The sequence below is a fragment of the Otolemur garnettii genome, unplaced genomic scaffold (assembly GCF_000181295.1).
Source record: "Otolemur garnettii isolate 467f Iridium unplaced genomic scaffold, OtoGar3 scaffold00043, whole genome shotgun sequence".
NCBI classification, from domain to species: domain Eukaryota; kingdom Metazoa; phylum Chordata; class Mammalia; order Primates; family Galagidae; genus Otolemur; species Otolemur garnettii.
In genome coordinates this window covers 12,006,318-12,025,637 of record NW_003852438.1, presented here as the reverse complement: position 1 = coordinate 12,025,637, position 19,320 = coordinate 12,006,318, and the positions used below count along the sequence as shown (strand labels likewise).

General features: G+C 52.9%; 3 protein-coding genes across 7 annotated transcripts in view; all 3 read right to left on the bottom strand.

The window, feature by feature from the left end:
* Positions 1-196: 196 nt before the first annotated feature.
* ARHGEF25 (Rho guanine nucleotide exchange factor 25) lies at positions 197-7,336 on the bottom strand. Of its 2 annotated transcripts, none has more exons than XM_023513568.1 (16): positions 7,292-7,336; positions 7,088-7,205; positions 4,666-4,880; positions 4,452-4,547; positions 4,294-4,370; positions 4,043-4,109; positions 3,745-3,848; positions 3,460-3,529; positions 3,248-3,337; positions 3,067-3,159; positions 2,847-2,897; positions 2,569-2,646; positions 2,183-2,383; positions 1,866-2,046; positions 1,393-1,604; positions 197-648 (listed from the first exon to the last, which is right to left on the bottom strand). In XM_023513568.1, exons 4-16 carry the CDS (start codon positions 4,539-4,541, stop codon positions 538-540), a joined length of 1,425 nt encoding a protein of 474 aa, XP_023369336.1. In that variant the 5' UTR covers positions 4,542-4,547; positions 4,666-4,880; positions 7,088-7,205; positions 7,292-7,336; the 3' UTR covers positions 197-537. The 2 variants fall into 2 exon arrangements, with proteins under 2 accessions (XP_023369336.1, XP_003790627.1); XM_003790579.3 differs by lacking the exon at positions 7,292-7,336 and adding an exon at positions 5,772-6,661 and having other exon boundaries at positions 205-648; positions 7,088-7,109.
* A 639-nt stretch (positions 7,337-7,975) lies between these two features.
* DTX3 (deltex E3 ubiquitin ligase 3) lies at positions 7,976-13,070 on the bottom strand. Of its 3 annotated transcripts, none has more exons than XM_012805620.2 (6): positions 12,638-13,070; positions 12,127-12,190; positions 11,866-11,944; positions 10,234-10,982; positions 9,117-9,334; positions 7,976-8,724 (listed from the first exon to the last, which is right to left on the bottom strand). In XM_012805620.2, coding segments are annotated over exons 3-6 (1,044 nt in total). In that variant the 5' UTR covers positions 11,867-11,944; positions 12,127-12,190; positions 12,638-13,070; the 3' UTR covers positions 7,976-8,648. The 3 variants fall into 3 exon arrangements, with proteins under 3 accessions (XP_012661074.1, XP_023369334.1, XP_023369335.1); XM_023513566.1 differs by having other exon boundaries at positions 10,234-10,963; XM_023513567.1 differs by lacking the exons at positions 12,127-12,190; positions 12,638-13,070 and having other exon boundaries at positions 10,234-10,963; positions 11,866-11,970.
* Positions 13,071-14,890: 1,820 nt separating this feature from the next.
* Positions 14,891-19,320, bottom strand: part of PIP4K2C (phosphatidylinositol-5-phosphate 4-kinase type 2 gamma) — a 15,294-nt gene continuing 10,864 nt past the window's right edge. The window contains exons 5-11 of one of the 2 annotated variants that reach the window (XM_023513565.1): positions 18,928-19,074; positions 18,612-18,650; positions 17,900-18,013; positions 17,256-17,523; positions 16,989-17,092; positions 16,701-16,809; positions 14,891-16,412 (exon numbers count right to left, since the gene is read on the bottom strand). In XM_023513565.1, the coding sequence (XP_023369333.1) occupies positions 16,729-16,809; positions 16,989-17,092; positions 17,256-17,523; positions 17,900-18,013; positions 18,612-18,650; positions 18,928-19,074 (753 nt within the window). In that variant the 3' untranslated portion in view covers positions 14,891-16,412; positions 16,701-16,728. Of the gene's footprint in view, positions 16,810-16,988; positions 17,093-17,255; positions 17,524-17,899; positions 18,014-18,611; positions 18,651-18,927; positions 19,075-19,320 lie in introns of both variants that reach the window. The other variant, XM_003790574.1, reaches the window with a different exon arrangement.

Here is a 19,320-nt window from a genome sequence, read left to right as displayed (position 1 = left end):
GAATCTAGGGCTTTGCAGTGACCCCAAGCCCTAGGGCTGCCATTGCAGGTGAGGGACAGAGATAGCACCATCTTTTTTATATGATACCCCATGCCCTTCTTCTGTCCCCAGACTCCTCCTCAGCTGATCTCTTCCATACCACCTGACCCCACTTTCCCCCTCTACAGCCTCCCTTTCCCTCTGCTAAGACAGCAGCTTTGGTGATATAACAAAACCTTTATTCTCAGAAACCAGGGAAAACCAAAATCAGAAACAAACCAAATCATTTCTATCTGGTCCCTGATCCTGCCCTCCCAGCCCAACCCCCATATCCTCCTTTTTGGGGGACTAAGACAGCATGCATAGGGGTGGGAGCTGAAGGAACCTATGCTCCTTGGACAGAAATAAGTCCTTTGGGGGTCTAGATATTCTCCTCCAAGTTGGTGTAACTCCCAGCCTTGCCCACTCTCCAAACACACCAAGAGGCAGGTCAGAGGATTGCCCTGAAGCTCCTTGAAGAAATGGCTGAGTCAGCACCACCCCCACAGCTATCACCAGTTACAGCTCATCTTCATCCAGCTTAGCAAGTCTGGCCTGGCAGAGAGGGGTGTTTGGAGTCGGAGGAACTGGAGGAGAATCATGAGAAGGCTGGGGGATGTCACTGAGGGTCTGAAGAAAGATTCAAGTCAGAGGATCAAAAGAGGCCTTGAATTCGCCACTCTCACTCCTGCCTTTTCAGTTTTTTTGTCTATTTGTTGTTAGAGACAAAGTCTCACTGTCAATCAGGCCAGAGGGCAGTGGCATGATCACAGCTTATTGTAACCTCAAACTCGGGGGCTCAAGCAATCTTCCTGCCTCAGCCTCTCAAGTAGCTGGGACTACCAGTATGTGCCACCACACCTGACTAATTTTGTTTTATTTCTTTTTAGAAACAGAATCTTGCTATGTTGCCTAGTCTGGTCCCACATTCCTCAAGTGATCCTCCTGACCCCTCCCACCTCAGCCTCCCAAATAGCTGGGACTTCATGCAAGAACCACCATGGCTGGGTAATGTTTTAATTTTTTTGTAGAGACAGGGTCTCACTATGCAACCCAGGCTGTTCTCAAACTCGTGCTTTGGCTTTCCAAAGTGCTGGGATTATAGGCATGAGCCACCCCACCTGGACTCTTTTCTTGAAGCCCCTAGCCTAGCCACCTCCTCTTGCTGGGTGTTTTAGATTATGTGACACTGTTGGCTTCCCAGAGTTAAACTGGTAGGGAGAAGGGTAAGGAGTGTGAAGTAGGAAGGAGCAGACAAAAGATGGTAGAAGAAAAGAATGGTATGAAGGAGAGAGGGTAGGGAATCCTACCTACAAGAGACTCTGTTCTCCATTCTACCATTATACCCTTACAACCAGGAAACTCTCGTCATACCTGTGTGTCCGGGGGTGGCGGGGCTCTGGCAGTCTCCCCTTTGGGCAACAGTAGCAGGGAGGGGAGAGAGCCATTGATGGGTATGTGTGTGCTGCCTTGTGCCCGGTCTCCAGGCCGAATTCTCCCAGGGCTCCCCACCCAAGGCCCTCCTGGCCGTCCCAAGCTGTTGGTCTGGCTCTCTCGTCTCTGGTACTCAATGGGTGACTGCAATGCTGGGACAAAAAGAGGAGGAGGGTTACAGCGGAGACAGGTCCCTAGGGGCTCAGCTTGTGTCATGCTCCCATTTTGCCCTCCCTCTCAAGGGCTGTCAACCAACTTTTAGGCGATTCTGAGTTACCAAATCTTAAACTAGTACTGGTAAAGTGGGGGGAGTTGGGGAGAAACTGGAGTCAGAGGGCAGGCGTTGGAGGTGGACTGTGAGGGATTCAGGTCAAAGGGCTGAGGGAGTATATGCAGGAAGATGAGAGCTTCACCATTGAGAAAGTCACGCTGGGTCTCCAGCATCTGAGCCACTTGCTTGATCCAGGCCTGACTTATGGCAGGGTCTGCAGCCTGCAGGACATAGCGCTGGATCCCACCCTCTGGCCCTCTGGAGGTCAATGCAAAGCGGCAAGGGTCACCTTGGAGGTTCCCCTCCAGTCCCAGGCAGCTCACCTGAATTGGCAGATAAAAGCCCCCAGATTCTCAGACACTCTCTAGCTCCTGTTCCCTCCAATACATCTAAGAGCCAGACATCGCAAAAGTCACATCCCATCCCAGTCTGAGCCCTTTCTTGAAGCCGCCTCCCCACCTTGATGCTGCTCTTGTACACATATCCAGGCTGTGTTCCACCTCGAATTCCTCCTCCCAGAGCCTCACTGAAGATGACAATTTGCTCAAAGAGGAAGACGCGCCTCTCACGACCCCGGGAAGAGAGCAGCCCCCCAGCCTCAGGCTCTGTGACCCAGAATGTGTCCTGGCCCAAGAGCTTCCCCTGGGCAGTCAGTTTTCCCTGGAACCAAAAATAGCAGCCTTCAAAGAAGAGAAAAAGGGCAATTCTCTGTTCCTTCCTCCCCTGATACTCCCGATCAACCATGGGATTACCCCAGGAGGAGACAGCTTCCCATAAAGACCTCCAGAGTGCTAGGACTGGGGCAGAAGACCACAGGGCACTAGTTTCCTGCCCCATCTCCATACCTCAAATCCCCGTAGTCTCCCCAGGGTCATCATATCATTGCAGCGCTTAGGCACGAAGCACATGACCTCCACAGCTTGCTGGGACACAGGTGAGAGGCATATTGTTGGGTGAAGAGTCATTGGGAAAGAGGGCTCCTCAGCCAGCTGTCTTTTCAGACTGTGTCTCAACCCCAACATGCAACCCCTTAAAAACCAGTCAGCTATAAACCACCCAAGGGGCTGAGGGGACCCCCAGGATTATCAGGATAAGGTATACATGGTGTACATAGGGTCCTCACCTCCAGCTCTTCAGTATCCATCCCGGCTCTACCGTAATACTTGAGAAAATCCTAAGACAGAGAAGACCTTGAGGACGCCCTCAGAAGCTCTTCCATCCTCCCCTGAGGACACAGGGGAGGATCTCCAGGAAGTCTGAGGAAGCCTCAAGAACCCTGGGGAGATGAATGAAGAAAGGCTAACCCCCCCAGCTGTGCCCCCCGGAGGGGAGGTGGTCCTGACCTTGAGCAGCAGCTGGTACTTCATGATCCGCTGCACAGGTTTGATGAGGAGGTCGCTGAGCTGCAGGCGGTGCCCCAGCTGCTGCCGGAGCTCCTGGGGACAGGGACAGGGTGGCTGTGCAGCCTGGAAAGCCTGCTCAGGACGATTCTGTCCTTCCCCCTAAGGCACCTCAGCCACTGACCTCAAAGTAGCTGTCCCCAAACTCTGACACCACGTGCTCTGACTTGGGCTTATTCTGACAGTACACCACATACATGTGCAGCCGGCGCTCCTAACAGGGGTAATATTTAAGGGACAGATTACTTGGGCAAGGCAGGGAGGGCACAATTCCAAAGAACCCCGAACCCATTTCCAAGCCCCGCCCCTTATAGGCCCCGCCCTCCCAAGCCTCACGTGTTTGATGAATAACTGAGCCAGCCAATCAGGATCTTTCAAACAGCGCTGTAGTTCCTGTAGGAAATAGCTGAAGGGGTTGGCAGGAGAAAGGTGGGTCAAATACATTTCAGAGCTTCTACCTTCCCCACCCCCACCCCTCCAATTCAAAGCTGTCTGCCCTAAAATCTCCTCCTAAAAACTTCTCCAAATGTTCCTTAGGTCACAGTGGACCCCAGTTGGGATGCAGAGGCAACCAGATGAGGTCCCCTCCCAGCACCTGGCTCTCAGGGCTTCACCACTCACTCTCGGTGCCACTCATAAATTTGCTGGATGTTTCCAAACACGATCCTATCACGGCCTCGAAGACTCTCCGGAACTCCCTGTGCCGTCATGGTGGCCATGTAACCCTGTGAAAAAGTTGGGACTGGTGCATGATCAAGCGGTGCTGATTTGGTGGGAACCTCCCTCCCTAGACCCTCTCCCACCTCCCAGAAGTCCAGGAGCAGAGAGGAGTGGGTGTGGAAGAGGGGACTGGGCATCCCCTGAAAATAGCTCTGGGCAGAGGGAAAGGGCAGGGAGGGGAAGGGGTAAAGAGAGCTACCTCCACAATCTGCCCCAAGTCGTCCACATACATTTTCTCTGTTTCTACCAGTTCACTCAGGACATACCTAAGAATTAAGCAGGAGGGTGCCCCTACTTCAGAGTCTAGGCACATCCTTGGTTTAGCCAGTTCCTCCCTCCTTGATTACAAGCCACCTCAGAGAGAATTCCATCTAAAATGTGAGGGACAATCTTCTGGACATTGTGGGATTGTAGGGGGTGTGGGAGTGGTGGGAAGGTGTGAACACTTACATACTCCTTTCCAGAGCCTTCTTCTTCTGTTCCTCCTCACTCTCAGGGGCTTGGGACAAAGTCTCTTCTTCAGGTTGCTGAAAGGAAAGAACATCTTAGGGGAAGCAAATGAATGTCTCTTGGGTGAGCAGAGTGTCCCCAGACCCATTTCTTCATACTTGTGTCTTATTTCCAGGGCCCTCCAACAATGTTGTCAGTAAGGTCAATTCTGGCAGCTCCTCTCCTGTGGCTAAAGCTGGATCCAGCATCCAGTTCTAAGGGCCAGAGGTCAAGTGTCAGAGGTCAGGGACAGCAGCTTGGTCTCCCAATGACCAGTGCCCCCGAGTGGCCTTCATGGATGTCCTACATGCTTTTGTGGAGTTCCCTGCTAACCTCATATGGTCCCGCCTGACCACGATCTGCCTCAGTTTCCACACTGAGACAATGTTTGGAATGATCCAACCATCTCCGTAGGCCCCTGACTGGCCCTGGGGGGCCAGGGGAACAGGGACTAGAGCTGAGGCCAGAGCTGGGGCCAGAGGGGGCAGCCAGACCCGAGGCAGCAGAAGCTGATATACTCCCCTCACTGCCAGCAATGGAATAGGGTTCTAATGGGGAGGAAAAAGAAAAGAGGTGATAGACATTCCTCCAGCTGCAGACTCAGGGTCCCCAGGGAACTCTCAGGGTGTCCTCTGGGTATTGCGATGCCTCTCTCTGAGCTCACTCTCTTGCCACCCTCATTTGAGTTGGCCAGGATAGAAAATTTCACCAGGGCACCCTTGGGAGGAAGGACAGTAAACACCTGGCTCCCCAGGTCTGGAACCCCCAGTTACATGTGGAGGTTCCCCATCTCCTGAGCACAGCATGGATATGGGGGTGGGGGAAGCCATCTGGGCAGACACTAGAAGCAGGGGTGGCCATCTGCTCTGCCACAACCCTCCCCCTTCCAATAGGTACAGACCATTCTCTTGGAAGGGGGGAAAGCTGAGAGTCCATCTGCCACTCCCAGACCCCTCCACCAATTTCAGTAATCACTATAGAAAGAAAAGATTTCTGCAGCCCACCTCCCCAACACATGCACAAACTCAATAGAGGGGTTCACGGAGGAGAGCTCATCCCTTTACCTCTGGCCTGAGCTCAGAGACAGCAGAACTCATTCTGCATTCCTCCATTCTCCTGCCCCTCTTTAGAAGTAGATTCTCAGCAAAAGGATTTGAGGGGAGATACGTGATTCTAAGCTTAAGGGGATTGTAGGTGGGTTTTTCTCATATCCAGGAGAAACTACAGGAAAGAGGTGGATCCCCTGACCCGTCCCCAATTTCCTTAACATGAGAGATTTGGAGGCAGAAGGGATCTTAGAGCTCATCTATTGAGTCACTTTCCTGGAAAACACGTTTACAGTCTCAAGCTCTAAATCCCTAGGACCAGGGCAAACAGATGCTCTGAACCACCCCCTCCAACCCCCATTCAACACCGAGTCCTTTCAACCTCTCACTCACCACGTCCCCCCCGGGCGAAGCAGCAGCCGCATTTTGCCAACAGTTTTCGGATCACACGGGGACAGGCACAGCGACCCCCCTTGTGCCCCCCCCGCATGGCGCCCGGGCCCCCCCGCACCCCCCACCCGGGCCGGCCATGCAGGGGGAATCACGGGGGGCGGGGCGGGGACGGCGCAGGGTGCACACCCCCCCTCCCTCCTACCCCGGTCCAGGCTGGGGGAGAGGGGGAGGGAGGGGACTGGGAGGAGGTGTCCAGGGGTAGGCGGAAGTCTGGACTGGAAGAGGGTTGGGGGCTCTGGGGAGAGGGCAGTGCGGGGCCAGGTCGGAGCTGGGCCGGGAGGGTTTCCGGAACCCTGTTGGTGCGGGGCCCAGGGTCCAGATGTCCAGTCGTGGGGGAGGAATGGGGGGGAAGCAGTGTCGGGATGCGGCAGCCGCTCCAGCTCTGTCTCTGGCCTCTGGTTGAGGGTGGCTGTAGGCCCGGGTAGGGGAGGAGGCGGGGGGGGGGCGACCCCGTGCCACTGGCGCTGAGCGGGTCTGGGCCGAGCGGCAAGCAGAAAATAACAGGCCGGGCCGCGGTGCCGCCGCGGGGAGGGGCCTCTGAGAACCAACTCCGCCTTCTCCCTCGCGTTCCCCCGCCCGCTCTGGCCGGGTTCCCGCCTCAGTCGCCCCTCCCCCAGGCACCACCACGTTCCCACTCCAAGTCCCTAGCGCCTCTGCACCTCCCTCCCCGCAGCCTAGGCTCCACCGCCCCGGTTTCCCCTCCGTCCTTCCCTCGCGCATCTCGGCTTCTGACTGTGGAGCGCTGGGGTGGGGGTTAAGCCTGGCGGTAGGGTCTGCCCCGGTCGCCCCTCGGCCTCCTCGGTGGAGAGCACAGTGGATGGGGCCTTGGCCTGTGCAAAGATATCCTAAGGTTCCGGCTGTCCCTGCTAGCGCAGCGGTGGACCAGGGCCGCTGGTAGGGCGAGCTGTTTGTGGGGAACCCAACCCTGGTGCCGCCCTCTGGCCGGACCCTTCTTTCCTCCAGGCCCTGGGACTCCAGCTAAGACTAATCACCAATTAAGGCGAAGTCCCGGAGCCCAGGCTGGCGAGAGGCCAGGGGTGGGGCGCGGGGACACTCCGCCTGCGGGGCCTCAGGACTGACAGAGGTGGGGGACGCACACTGGACAAGAGGGCGAGGAGAAGCGTGCAGGTCTCCTAGTTTAAATAGGTCTCGTGCAAATTAGATGGGAACTTTATGCTAATAGAGCAGAATATTTTTGAATTCGCCACTTTGAGCAGAATGACAAATTGTGCCCCACCCCACCCCCAGCTTCTTACCGGGCTGCGGAGCCCAGGCGAGACCCTCACGTTCGCGATCCCCTCTCTGATCTCCCTCCGTACAGTCAGACTCTGGCTCCGTACCCTCCTGCCCTAAGGGGCTTCTCTTCGGTGGCTGCTAGGACAGAACGACTGTAAGGAACCCCCCTCCTAGGCAGCCTTGACCTCTCCCTTCCCCTTCTCCCTAGTGTCAAAATCCACAACTTTTTAAAAAAGTCTCCCAGAACGTGGTAATGGCCCTCGTAAAAGAATTGATGGATCCCTGTGACTGGCCCGCGGAACTCTTGTTTGCGGGTAAAGTTGAGTTGTAGGGTTCTGCCCTCTTGAAGGCCCGGAAAGATCCCCGACCCCACCGTGGTCCCTCTTTCTTACCCCCTCCGGCCCAGGGAGGGCGCATGCGCGCAGCATGCCCCCCATGACCCCCAGTATCCGGTCAGTGCGGCCAGGGGCGGGGCGGGGGCGGTCCGGGGGCTTCATGCTGGACCCCTACCCTTCTCCAACTTTCAGGGCCGAGGGGGCACGGAAGCTGGGGGGCTTCGAGGCCTGCGTGCGTCCGGGGAGTTCTGCTGGCGAATCCTCCCCCTGCCCGGCTCCGCCCCCACTCCCACCCCAGCCAAACTTCGCAAAGGGGATAGGGTTGTTCCTTTCTCTACAATCCTAGTTCAGCAACAAACCCCTCTTAATCCTGGTTCCAACTTGGAAGCATGACCAAGAGGTTCACAGTCTTATTACAGAGCTCACTCAGTACATCCTTTATCCCTAGGTCCTTAGGAAACAGAGGGGCTGTGAAGACACATGGGGATTTCCCCCATCACCTCCCTTCTCCTTCTCTATGTCCCCCACCCCACTCACCCCCACTCTGTCCATGGAACAGAAGGGTGTGGCCTAAAAGAGTTGCATATTTTACTTTATTTTTATTAAATTAAAAGCTACAGTCTGGCAGCGATTCCAGAACAGGGTAAGGAGGCTCCTTATAGGGGGGCTGAGAAGAGCAGGAAAAAGACAAGACTGACAGAGACTGAGACACAGGAGAGAAAGGACAAGGTTAAGGTAAGAGAATTCTATCCAAGCACAGCTGGCTCCATTGGTGTGGGGAGGGCTCACTTAGCCCAGTTCCTCCTTCCCTGCACCCAAGTTCAGCAGTGGAGCTCAGCAGTGGATCAGTAGGTGGGGTAGGGGCAGGGTGGGTGGGGTGGTTCAAGAGACCCTCCCCACTCCACCCAGGTCCTTTCTCAGCTTAGTAACTGGAGCACAGCACATACCAGAAAAAGCCAAGGGCAATGGAGAGGGCAGGGAAACCAGGAGTTATATACACAGGGGATTGGAGAGCAGAGCCTTAGAGATCAGCCTGTGCCCGGAGGGAGTGGCTCACACTGCACTGTAAAACTTGGCCAGTGGGGGACAGGGAAATGGATTGCCCCCTCCCACTCTGAACTCCCTCCCCAGTCGGACAGTTCCCCTACTTGTGTGGCATGGGGGCAGGGGGCAGAGAGGAGAACAGAGGCTTCCATTGGGTCCTAGTAGAGGAGGATGGCAGGGGCCTTGTCAAAGAAGATGTCGTTCAGTCATCTGTGATACCCTTGGCTCTCAGCTCCTCTTGCACCCGGGTCAAGTAGGTGGGGTCCGGGTACCCAAACCTAGGAGCAAAGAGAAATGAGGGTGAAGGTTAGCTGTATGGGCATGCTTATATTATTCCCATGCTCACCCTCAGCAGAGGACCTAGTCACAACCCCTTCCCACCTCCCCTGTGGCAAGGACCTCCAAACCCAAGATAACTTAGCCCAGTTTTGCTTATTTTTGTAGGTTAAGCTGGGCACATCAGGACCAGGTTAAACAGAGGAGAAACTGAGATGGAGTAGATAGTGGAATGAGGATTCCTTTCTCTCCTATCTGATTTTCATATATGCCTTGGGATCTTGGGGATAGTCCTCTCCTGTTAGGAGCTTCCAGAGTGAGGGGGTTCATGTAGTTCCCTCAGTGGAAATGGACAGAAGGGGGAGGAGCCAAAAGAAAGGAAGAGATGTCGCACAGCTGGGGTCCCCCTGTGCAGCTGGTCTTATGGTGTATGTCGTTCCAGGTGATGACATTTGGTCTCCCTGTGGTCATGGACGTGCCGATAGTGAAGGTGAGACGCTGGTCAAATGCCTTTCGGAACAGAGTCAGCACCTTGTTGCCCTCAGGGCAGTCCGGGAGGTAGGCCACCCTTGTGGTGCCAGGATACCGAACTCCTGGGTTTGGGTGTTCGGCCTAGGAGGAAGCAGGAGCAGAGTGGGCAGTGAGCAGTTGGACATCCAAAGGCCCATTGTGGCCAACCTTCTGTCTGTGCACCCCCAGCTAATGCTGGCAGGGTAGCAACATGTTCACAGCCTTCCATGGAAGGAGAGATTATAGGGCCTGGGCAGCAAGAGCCTATTTCTGGAGGTAATCCTCATTGTTAAGAGGTTCTTTCTGCTGTCTCAATCCCTCAAGTCTCAATCAGCAACAGATAGATTCTCAGAAGTGATGGAAGGAAGCTGGTCCTTATTCTCCAGGTAACTCAGCAGAAATGTGAAGACTCAGAATAATTTCTCTTTCAGATTTCCATTCACCACCAGAAAACACTCCTGATGTTACTCCCACTGTATAACCTGTTCCATTTTTCTATTACTCTTCTTTGGAGCTTCCTTGCCCCTCTGTAAACCAGAATTGGATACTACTCTTCACCAGCAGAAAGACCCCTGTACAGACTCCTGTTCTTACCTTACACTGGCATCAGGTTTTACTCTCTCATAAATCTGGAGTAGAGTAACACTCCTAGCTCTGCTAGGCTGGTCAAGTCCCTTCCTGTCATGCCTGCCTACGCCTAAGCCACCACTTCCACAAAATTGACCTCTGCCAAGAATATTTGTCAACATCTATGTTCATCATATGCAATTCCTTTCTGTCCTTTCTGATTTTCATGTATGCCTTGGGATCTTGGGGATGGGAAAACTGGGCCTCAAGGGGAGCTAGCCCCAGGGCACTGCATAGGGAGACACAGTGGGAGACAGCAAGACTGCACTGTATCTCACATATTCATATCTCACCAATTGGCTCAGCCTTCCCAGTTTTCCTAGGTCAGAGCTTGGGGAAAACCAAAGGGTGAAGGGAGACTGTAGTCTTCTTACCCCCTGAACACCGGGCGGGAAGACGTACTGGATGACAATAGTGCCGTATTTCTCGTAGCTGGGCAGCAGGAGGGTGGCGTCCTTAGAGACCAGCATCCGCCCATTCTGGGGCTGGTTGCCCACCAGCTGCCCATAGAAGCGGCCACACATGGGGCAGGCCTTTTTCACCTGCAGGGCCCTGGTGATGCAGCCCTCGCAGAATGAATGCCGGCACTTCTCCAATGTCTTGGCGTTCTGGATCTCCCCCAGACAGATGGGGCAGGTGCTCTCCTGCTCATCTGCCTCCTCCCGAAGGCGGGGAGGAAGAGGAGGGGGCAGGGGAGGAGGAGGAGGGGGGAGCCCCCGTGCCCCTGGGGGCAAGAGGGGGGTTGCACGGAGAGGGGGTGGGCCTGGGCGGTGCAACTCAGGGTGCTCCCCTCCGCCCCCCAAAGCCAGGCAACCCATAAGCTCCCCCTGCCTCTGAGCTTTCTTCAGCTCTTTCTCTGCCTCCTTTAGCAGCCCCTTGAGAGCCTTCCGGGCCAGGTAGAGCCCATTGGGAGTGGCGGGGGGAGGACCCTGTGGGGAAAGCTGCAGCACGTAGATGTCAGAAGTTTCGCCATCAATGAGGATGGATACACGATGCTCCTCCCGAAGCCGGGCCAGCCGGGCTGGGGTCTCCTTGCTCAGGAAGTCCCACACAGGCTTGGAGACAGTCACTTTGTTCTTGCAGGTGCCTCCACAGGCTGCCATTCTGGACAGGACGAACGACACTGCCCCCAGGATGAAAGGGACTCAGGGTGGAGGGGTCCCCATTTGACAAATACCAAAGCCTCCTACTTCAGGTTCCTTCTAAACCCTGTGTTATTCCTATTCTCTCAAAGCCCAACCCCCAACCCTCCCCCAAACTCATTTTTTATCTCCCCTATCTTCCAAACACCAGCACCCACTGAAGAGCAGAAAAACTTCAGTAAACTTTTTTTTTTCTTTTTGAGACAGAACCTCAAGTGTCACCCTAGGTAGAGTGCCATGGCATCACAGCTCACAGCAAACTCCAACTCCTGGGCTCAAGCGATTCTCCTGCCTCTGCCTCCCAAGTAGCTGGGACTACAGGTGCCTGCCACAACGCCCGGCTCAGCCATCATCGTTTGGCAGCCTGGGCTGGATTCGAACCAGCCAGCTCAGGTATATGTGGTTGGCACCTTAGCCGCTTGAACCATAGGCACCAAGACAGCTTCAGTAAACTTTATCATCATCTTTTTTTTTTTTTTTTTTTTGTAGCACTCTATCGCCCTTGGTAGAGTACTGTGGTGTCACACAGCTAACAGCAACCCCCAACTCCTGGGCTTAGGCAATTCTCCTGCCTCAGCCTCCCAAGTAGCTGGGGCTACAGGCACCCGCCACAATGCCCGCTATTTTTTTGTTGGAGTTTGGCTGGGGCCGGGTTTGAACCTGCCACCCTCGGTATATGGGGCTGGCACCCTATCCACTGAGCCACAAGCGCCGCCCAACTTTATCATTATCTAAGCCAAACATCAGTGCTGGCTCTCTTTTCATTTCTACCATGATCACAGAAACAATCTGCCCCTCCCCACTCTGGATGACAAATGGGGTCTTTACAAGGGAGGGAGAATTTTTGACCCTTCTTTTGCTCACTTTGATCCTGAAGAGCTTAGAATTGGCATGCAGGCTCTCTCTCTCTCTTTCCCTGCTTCCTACTTGTAGGTTGTGCAACCTGGTAGAGAAGAAAAGGGAGGAGATTGAGAAACCCCTTCCCCAACTCCCCACAGGCCCCAACCCAGCAGCCCATGAGACAGGAACCTGGGTAGAGATTATCAGGAATGGGATTACTTGGAAAATGGAATACAGGAAATCAACTAAAGGGTAAAAGTTGAGGGTCTCTCAAGAGGCAGGTACCTGGAAAGCCCATGGAAGATGGTGGCAGCAGGAATCCTCTATCTCCACACTCAGCTTACTAGGACTGGGGTTAAAGGGTTATGATGGCAAATGTTACCATTTTTTGCCCAGCTAGCCCAGAAATAAAACTATTCTTTCATATCCTTTCTTTCTACACTACAGAATTCCAACCCTAGGCTCTTCCCAAGTTGCTAAAGAAGGAACTTCAACATGCTAACCTTCCTCCTTTCTTTCCCAGCTCTGATGCTCTCAAGAAAGCCTAGGACGCAGATAAGTCAGGAAAGAAAAAAACCCACACAGATGAAGGTCTTCTTGCCACCTCCCTCAGATCACATGGACAGGAATATTTCCTATACTCCCCAACTTCTCCCCTGTTCCACATTCCCAAATAATTCAGCAGCTATTGCCAGGGAGCCTTCCTTGAGAGCTAAGTCAATCCCTTCTGCTGAATTCTTAAAGGATGTGAACAAAGTAGCAGCAGCCCCTGCAGTAACAAAGTTCTCATTGTCACCTTTTCAACCCGCACCCGCAGCGCTGTCAGCTCCCTAGTCTGGCATTTAGGGAGGGGCGGGGCTCACTCAGGGGTTCAGCTGGAAGGGCCTGATGCTTCCCCGGAGTCTGGTCACATTCAGCTACAGGGCTGTCCCCACAACACCTCCAACTGCAGCTCAAACAGAAAGAGGGGGCCAATAGTGTGACCTAAATTTCTTGACTGATCTAAAAAGGAGCAGCTGTCCCTTCACGCCTCCATCATAGTCCCCTCAAGGCCAGATGCACCTCGAGATTGGAAAAGTGAAAATGGAACCCCGTAGCCTCAGCCCATAGCGTCTGTCCACCGTGGAGCAACCCCCTCCGCCCGTCCCTTCAGAGAGGACCCAGGACCTAGGTGTCTAGCTCCTAGTCCTGCTGGCAGACAGAGGGAGGCGGGGCCACAGTTTAGACTGAGTCCGAGATTCCTCCGGGGCAACCCGGCCGGACGCGGCCAGTCCCTCCCTCTCAGACAGAGGGTGGCGGTAGGGACAGCCTGGAAGGGCAAGGGTCCCTGGGGGCATCCACGGAGGCCCCTCCCCCGCCCCCCACGACCTCCTCCGAGAACCGACCCGGAACCAACTCCCCTCATCCCCCGCTCGCCGAAGCCCCCGAGCCCCACCACTGGGTAGGGGTGTGTGTCCGCCAGATCGCGGCCCTCAGAACCCCCAAATGGAGGCCAAGGCTGGACGGTGCTAGATGATGATCCGCCGGGCACGAAGCAAGGTCTCAGGCGCCGCGCGCGAGGGGAAGAAGCGGAGGAGGGGGCGCAAGGGGAGCAGGGGGCGCAAGGGGGGCGCAAGCGGGGCCGCGGGGCGCGCGGTGGGTGTGGGGGGCGACGGGCTCACCTACCTCTTGTCAGCGCCGCCATTGCCGGTCACATGACTGAGGCTGTTGCTGGGATGACGGTCCGGGCCTTAGCAACAAGGGGAGGGACCCTGAGGAGCCCAGGGGGACTGCAAGGGGCGCAGACTGAAGGAGAGGGTGGGTGAGAGGAGAGCACCCACTTTCCTCTCCCAGGTGATAACCACCGTTTCCTGTGACCCCTGCTACTGTCCGCGAGCCCCTGCCCTTCCGCCCCAAAACAAAAATGGAGGCGCCTTCCCAGTCTTTGGGGGGAGGGGGTGGCGTCATGTAACTGAGGGTAGGAGGTTAAGTCCCCAGAGACGCCACCCTACCCGCTCCCCCCACCGCCAGGCGCCCTTTTCCTTTATTTCCCAGCCAGCTGCGTGGCAGCTTCTGGGAGCCGTTGGTGGATGTCAGGGGGAACTTGGGGGTTGGGGGAGCCAGTTCTTGAAATCATTACAGTAGACGGGCCTCTGAGGAACAATGTGGGATGGGAAGAGTTGTAGTAAAAGGAAAGCACTAGTTCTAAAAAATAAACAAACCTCATTACTAAACTGTTTCAATCCCCTCCCTCATCACTTGCCTCTTTCTAGAGTGTTACCTCCTGTGACCTCCACAACCTGTTTTCAGATGGGTCTTGGTAAGTGGCTCTGATTTTTCTTTCCACAAATAGAGATACTGAGGCTGATGTAGATTGAGAAGTGAATACTTTTTTTAATGGCATTGGGAGGGGGAGTAGCCTAAGGTTCAAATTAAGAGTTAAAAACTCCCAAGGGGGGGTAGCTCTGTTCTGCTTCCCACCTCAGAGTAGTCTTCACCCCCAGTCCAACTCCCTACCCTGGGGCCACATCAAGCCAGGTTTTTCTGCCTGCTTAGCCAAAACAAAAATCTCCCAGATTGGCAACAACCTTTGTTCATCCCATCTTTTTTATACCACCACCCCCCATTACCCCCATGGGAGCATTGGTCACTTTCTTCTTCACTTTCCCAGGACCAGGCTATACTCTTCCTGCCTTCTGGGCAGGGGACAGCTTTCCCACAGAGTCTGGGAGAGAGCTGAATTCCTTCTTTTAGCTGGTGGACTGAGAGGCCCACTAACGTTTACAGAGACAGAGTATGATTCAGCAGAGACCCTGGAAGAAAGAGAAGGGTCCAATCATCCCACCCTTCCCTGGCTTCTTCTACTACTGACTCCCTCAAAGTAGAATTGGTTATTACTGTTCCACACTCACCCCTCACAACCTTTAAAGCTCACAACCATCTGTTTACAAACCCACATCCTTAATGTGGGACCCAACACCTCGAACACCAGAATTCTTCAGCTGGGTCTCCGAAACCTTAAACACAGGCTTCTTCAGAAAAGTAAAATGAAAAAAACACATTTCTATGGAGGAATTTGGATTGAATAATTTATTTCCTGTATTGTGATAATAATGGAAGTAAATGCACAAGATTTTTTTTATTAATAAAACAAGAAAAACAGAAGCAACAAATAAAGACCATACTACCCAGGATACATCAGCCTTGTGGTCAGAAAACCCATTTTTAAAGAACAATGGTTGCTGGTGTCAGAGTTTTATTGCATTCAGCAGGGGAAAGGCAGATGGTTGGAAAGACCCAGCAGACCCCTGACATAAAGGTTTCATAGGGACTCTAGCTCCTTACTGGGGACACCTCTTGCTACCTTCTTTGGAGCTTAAGGTGAAGGGGAAATAGGGCTCCTCCCTTATGATCTCATGACTTCTTGAAAGTCTAATCAGTTCAGCCAGAAACAGAGCAAAGCAGGCTCTGCATCCCTGCAGGCCAGTCACTAGTACCTATCTTTATGTTTTAAAAAATTTGGAAGTCTTAAGGGGGATGGAGGATAGCAAGAAGAATGGGTGCCTTAGCCCCAAAGGAAGCAGGGTGGAGGGGAGAACAATCCATCTCAGCTCATCAGGGTCTCCTACATTCTGAGAATATCATGCATCAACTCAACTATCTTTGGAGAGGGCTGGGTGATTGAGTTATGGCTCTGACTCCTCTCTGGGGGTGGAGAGTGAAGATGACAAAGAAGGCCATCTGTCCCCTGGGAGACACAGTAGCAGTATAAGACAGGACAGAAGAGAACAGAATAATAACAAATCCAACTGGAAAAATAGTTTAAGAAGGGGTGGGGGAAGGAAGCGTGCTAGGCACACATCCACAAGTAGAGGAAGTTCCCACACTTGCAACGTCCATCCTCTTGAAATAACCAGAATTGATCCAGGTAAAGGTAGTCCTTTTTTTCTATTGAGTAGTCTCTTCTGCTGGGAATAAACCTTGGGAATGGCTAGGCAGGAACAAAGGAAACTTAATATGGGAAATGAATCTTACACCCCTTGGCCCATCATCACAGCCTGCAAAACTGGCCACACCCCTACAGAAGGGTTCCAGCCCCAGGAGGGGTGTGAGGTCCTGGTGACGAGAAGCAATAGTCAAACACCTTCGCCTAGGCTTGAATGCTTTTGGCCCTCTCTGGGCTCCTGTGCCCAGGTAGGTGGGGGTAGAAATGGGGTGAAAGAAGAGATTAGTCAGTCCTTAACAGAGATTCTCTCCAGTTCCCTGCATAATCACAAAAGTCCTCTTAGGTCCCACCTCCATGAGGGGCCAGCCCGCTGACCATTCTCCACCCCACCTCTGTATGTAAGATTGGCCATGTTTCATGATGTGTGTGCATGCCTGCACCTACATCCTTAGTGTCTTCAAAATCCTCCATCCCAGGGCCTACCAGGAGGGAGGCATGCCACAGTGAATTCTATAAAGTTATCAGCAAAATTCAAACACTCTTAGTTCATTCTACACAGCAAAGTGCATCCAGAGTAGTTGCTTGAATGAGGTTCATCTGTCCAGTCAGGTCCTGAAGATGGCAAACAACCCCCTTCCCCCAGCTCCTATTTTATAGAAACAAGAGAACATTTTACAAAGAGCAAGGCACTTGGGAGAGAGTCAACAATAACACTCTAATGAAGCAAGCAGACAGGCTGGGGGTAGAGGGAAGAAGGAAGAAAAATGGACAAAGGGGAGAAAGGACAATGTATTTCTGGGGTCCAGAAATAGCCTACTCAACAAGATGGAGTTACTTGGATGGAAGGAGCGTGCAGCCTGAATTTAGCAAAGGAGGAAGAGAAGTAGTGGCTAGAATATCCACAATTCCCTCAAGCCTCTGAGAACCCCACCACCTTGAACATCACAGAGTCATGCAGCCTCTTAGGCAAAGATGTTGGTAATAAAATCCAGGAACCGCTTAGCATACTGCTCAGGATGGACAGTAGAGATCTCTGCCCCAGCCTGTGAGAGGAGGTAGGGAACAAAGCGTCAGGCCACCCTGCCACCCACCCCTATTCTCCACCCTCCAGTCCACCAGGGACAATGTCTATCCTTTTGCCACCCACAGCTCTGGCACAAAAGGCTCTCTCTTCCCAAAGAATAGTTAAGACAGAAACACAAAGGCTTTGGGGAACTCTCACCCCATGTTTGACAGTTTTGGCTGCATGAGCTGCTTTCTTCTTGGCATCATACTGTGTCAGGATGTCAATGAGGCCCATGAAATACACCTCCTTCTGGGGGGCTCCTGGGGAGGGAGACCAGCAATGAATAGGCACAGCCCCAATTCCCTTTCCCCAGGAACCAGTTTTGTTTTAAAAAGCTAACCATCCACTCTTCACCCTGGTTGGTCTGTGTCCCCCACGGACAGTCCTCCCCTTTCCACCCTTAAATTGTCCAGGATCTCTCACCCTCAGCACTCCGGATGGCGTAGACATCAATGAAGGACTCAAACTCTCCAGGGCCCAGGGGCCGATGAGAATGCATGTAGCCTCCGATACCCTCCGGGGAGGTGCCGTAGGAGCCCACCAGAGCAGGCGGTCCAGTCAGGCCACAGTCCCCATCCCCCTCTGACTCATCCTCCCGAATGGACCCCTCCTCCTCTGGTTCAGAGCCCCGAACGATGTCGTGGATGCCCAGCAGAAGGCTGTAGTCCATGATCTTTAGCTGCACTAGAAACTGAGACCACTGACAAATCAGACACCCCAGATCTTCCTCCTCAAGCCCAGGTACTACCCTTCTCCCCCCACCCTTGAATTTCCAGGGCCCTCCTGGGAAAGGAAGTATAAAAATTGAGGTTGTGGCTATACCACTGCCCTAGGGTGCCTAAATGTCCTGTTAACACAATCATCCTGGCAGCTCATTCCAGCTACCCCCTCAAGGGGGTCACCACTAGGGGTTTTTCATATCTCATACCCAAACTCTCTACATGCAGACAACCCAAAGAATGAAGGGAAGAATATGGTGCCCCCTCATTTTGAATGGAAGAGAAAACTACCCTATGGGGAGCAACAAAAAGGAAACAATGACATTTCCCAGAGCACCCAGTCATCACCTCCACATCTCTCTTTAGCTTCTCTAGAAATACTTTCTTCTCTTCTTCACCAATGTAAACTTTCTGGTTCTTGTTGAGAAAGTCCATATCCTTAAGGGTGGGCAATTCTTTAACCTGAGAACACATAAAAGGACGTCTTGGGAACTCATCCCCTCCCCAAGGTCTCAGAACCTTCCTTTTGATCAGGGCTCTATCTCCAACACAGTGTCCTCTAGGAGAGAACACACTCACCTGACTCCACACTGTGACCCTTCCCCAGAGTCTGTTCTTACCTCCAAGGGCTTCCCCACATCAGTTACCATAGTTGTACCCCAAATCACATCTCACTACTTTCTGCTGATGGTTTTAAGTTAAGACCTTCCATACTGATTTTTCTTTCTTCTTCTTAACCAAAAATAGCTGCTTGAACACAAGAGCCCAGAATGGGAGGTGAAGGGTAAGCATTTTGCTTTTAAAGTCTCCCATTCTCACCCATCCCCAAACCTTCCACAGAGAATGAACCATGCCAGTGACAAAGCAGCTGGTACCACACTACACCTTCCAAACAATCCCTTATCAGTAGAAGTTTACATCTCTCTCCTTTTCAATAGTTTAAGAACAAATAGCTAGTGATCTCTATCCCCATCCTATGAGAAGAATGCCCTCTTCATCCAGGAAGATCCCTTCATCTGCTCTCCCCATGCCCCACCCTATCACCTCAAATCATGATTACCTTTTCCTTATCACTGGCTTCCCGGGACACTAAGGAACCCTGTGGAGAGACCCAAAGACCAAGTAAGCAGAGTGGCTAGAAGAACAGTCAAAAACTAGCTAAGATGAGTATTTAGGGCGGCACTTGTAGCTCAAAGGAGTAGGGAGCCAGCCCCATATGTCAGAGGTGGTGGGTTCAAACCCTGCCCTGGCCAAAAACTGCAAAAAAAAAAAGATGGGTATTTAAACCCACAGCCTTCTTTCTTTTAAAAGAAACCATCCAATGCCTCCTAGCCCCTTCCGCCATCTCAGACTATCAGGAGCTACCCTCTCCTTACCTTGAGGTCATACTTCCTGTGCACAGGAAGACGGTGGCTGAACATATTGCGCATCACAAGCATGTAGCTGTCTTCATTGTCCACACTGACTCGGTACATCCCCAGGAACTGGGGCAGAAGCGTGTTGCCATGGCACTTCACAATGTACTGGGTTGGGACAGGAGGAAGCAATGTGGAGAACCAGGGCTGAGATGGAAATTCATACACTCTCATGCTCTCATTCCGGGGGGGGGAACAGGAAACTTCACTAGAGAGCTTACAAGAAGGTCAAAAGTGGTGGAAGCTTCCTAAAAATGTCTCTAGTTATCCACAAAGTTTCTGAATCTCCATCCCCTCTGATTTCAACCATAAAATGCCTATTTTATGTTTTTTTGGTTTTTTTTTTTTTTTTTT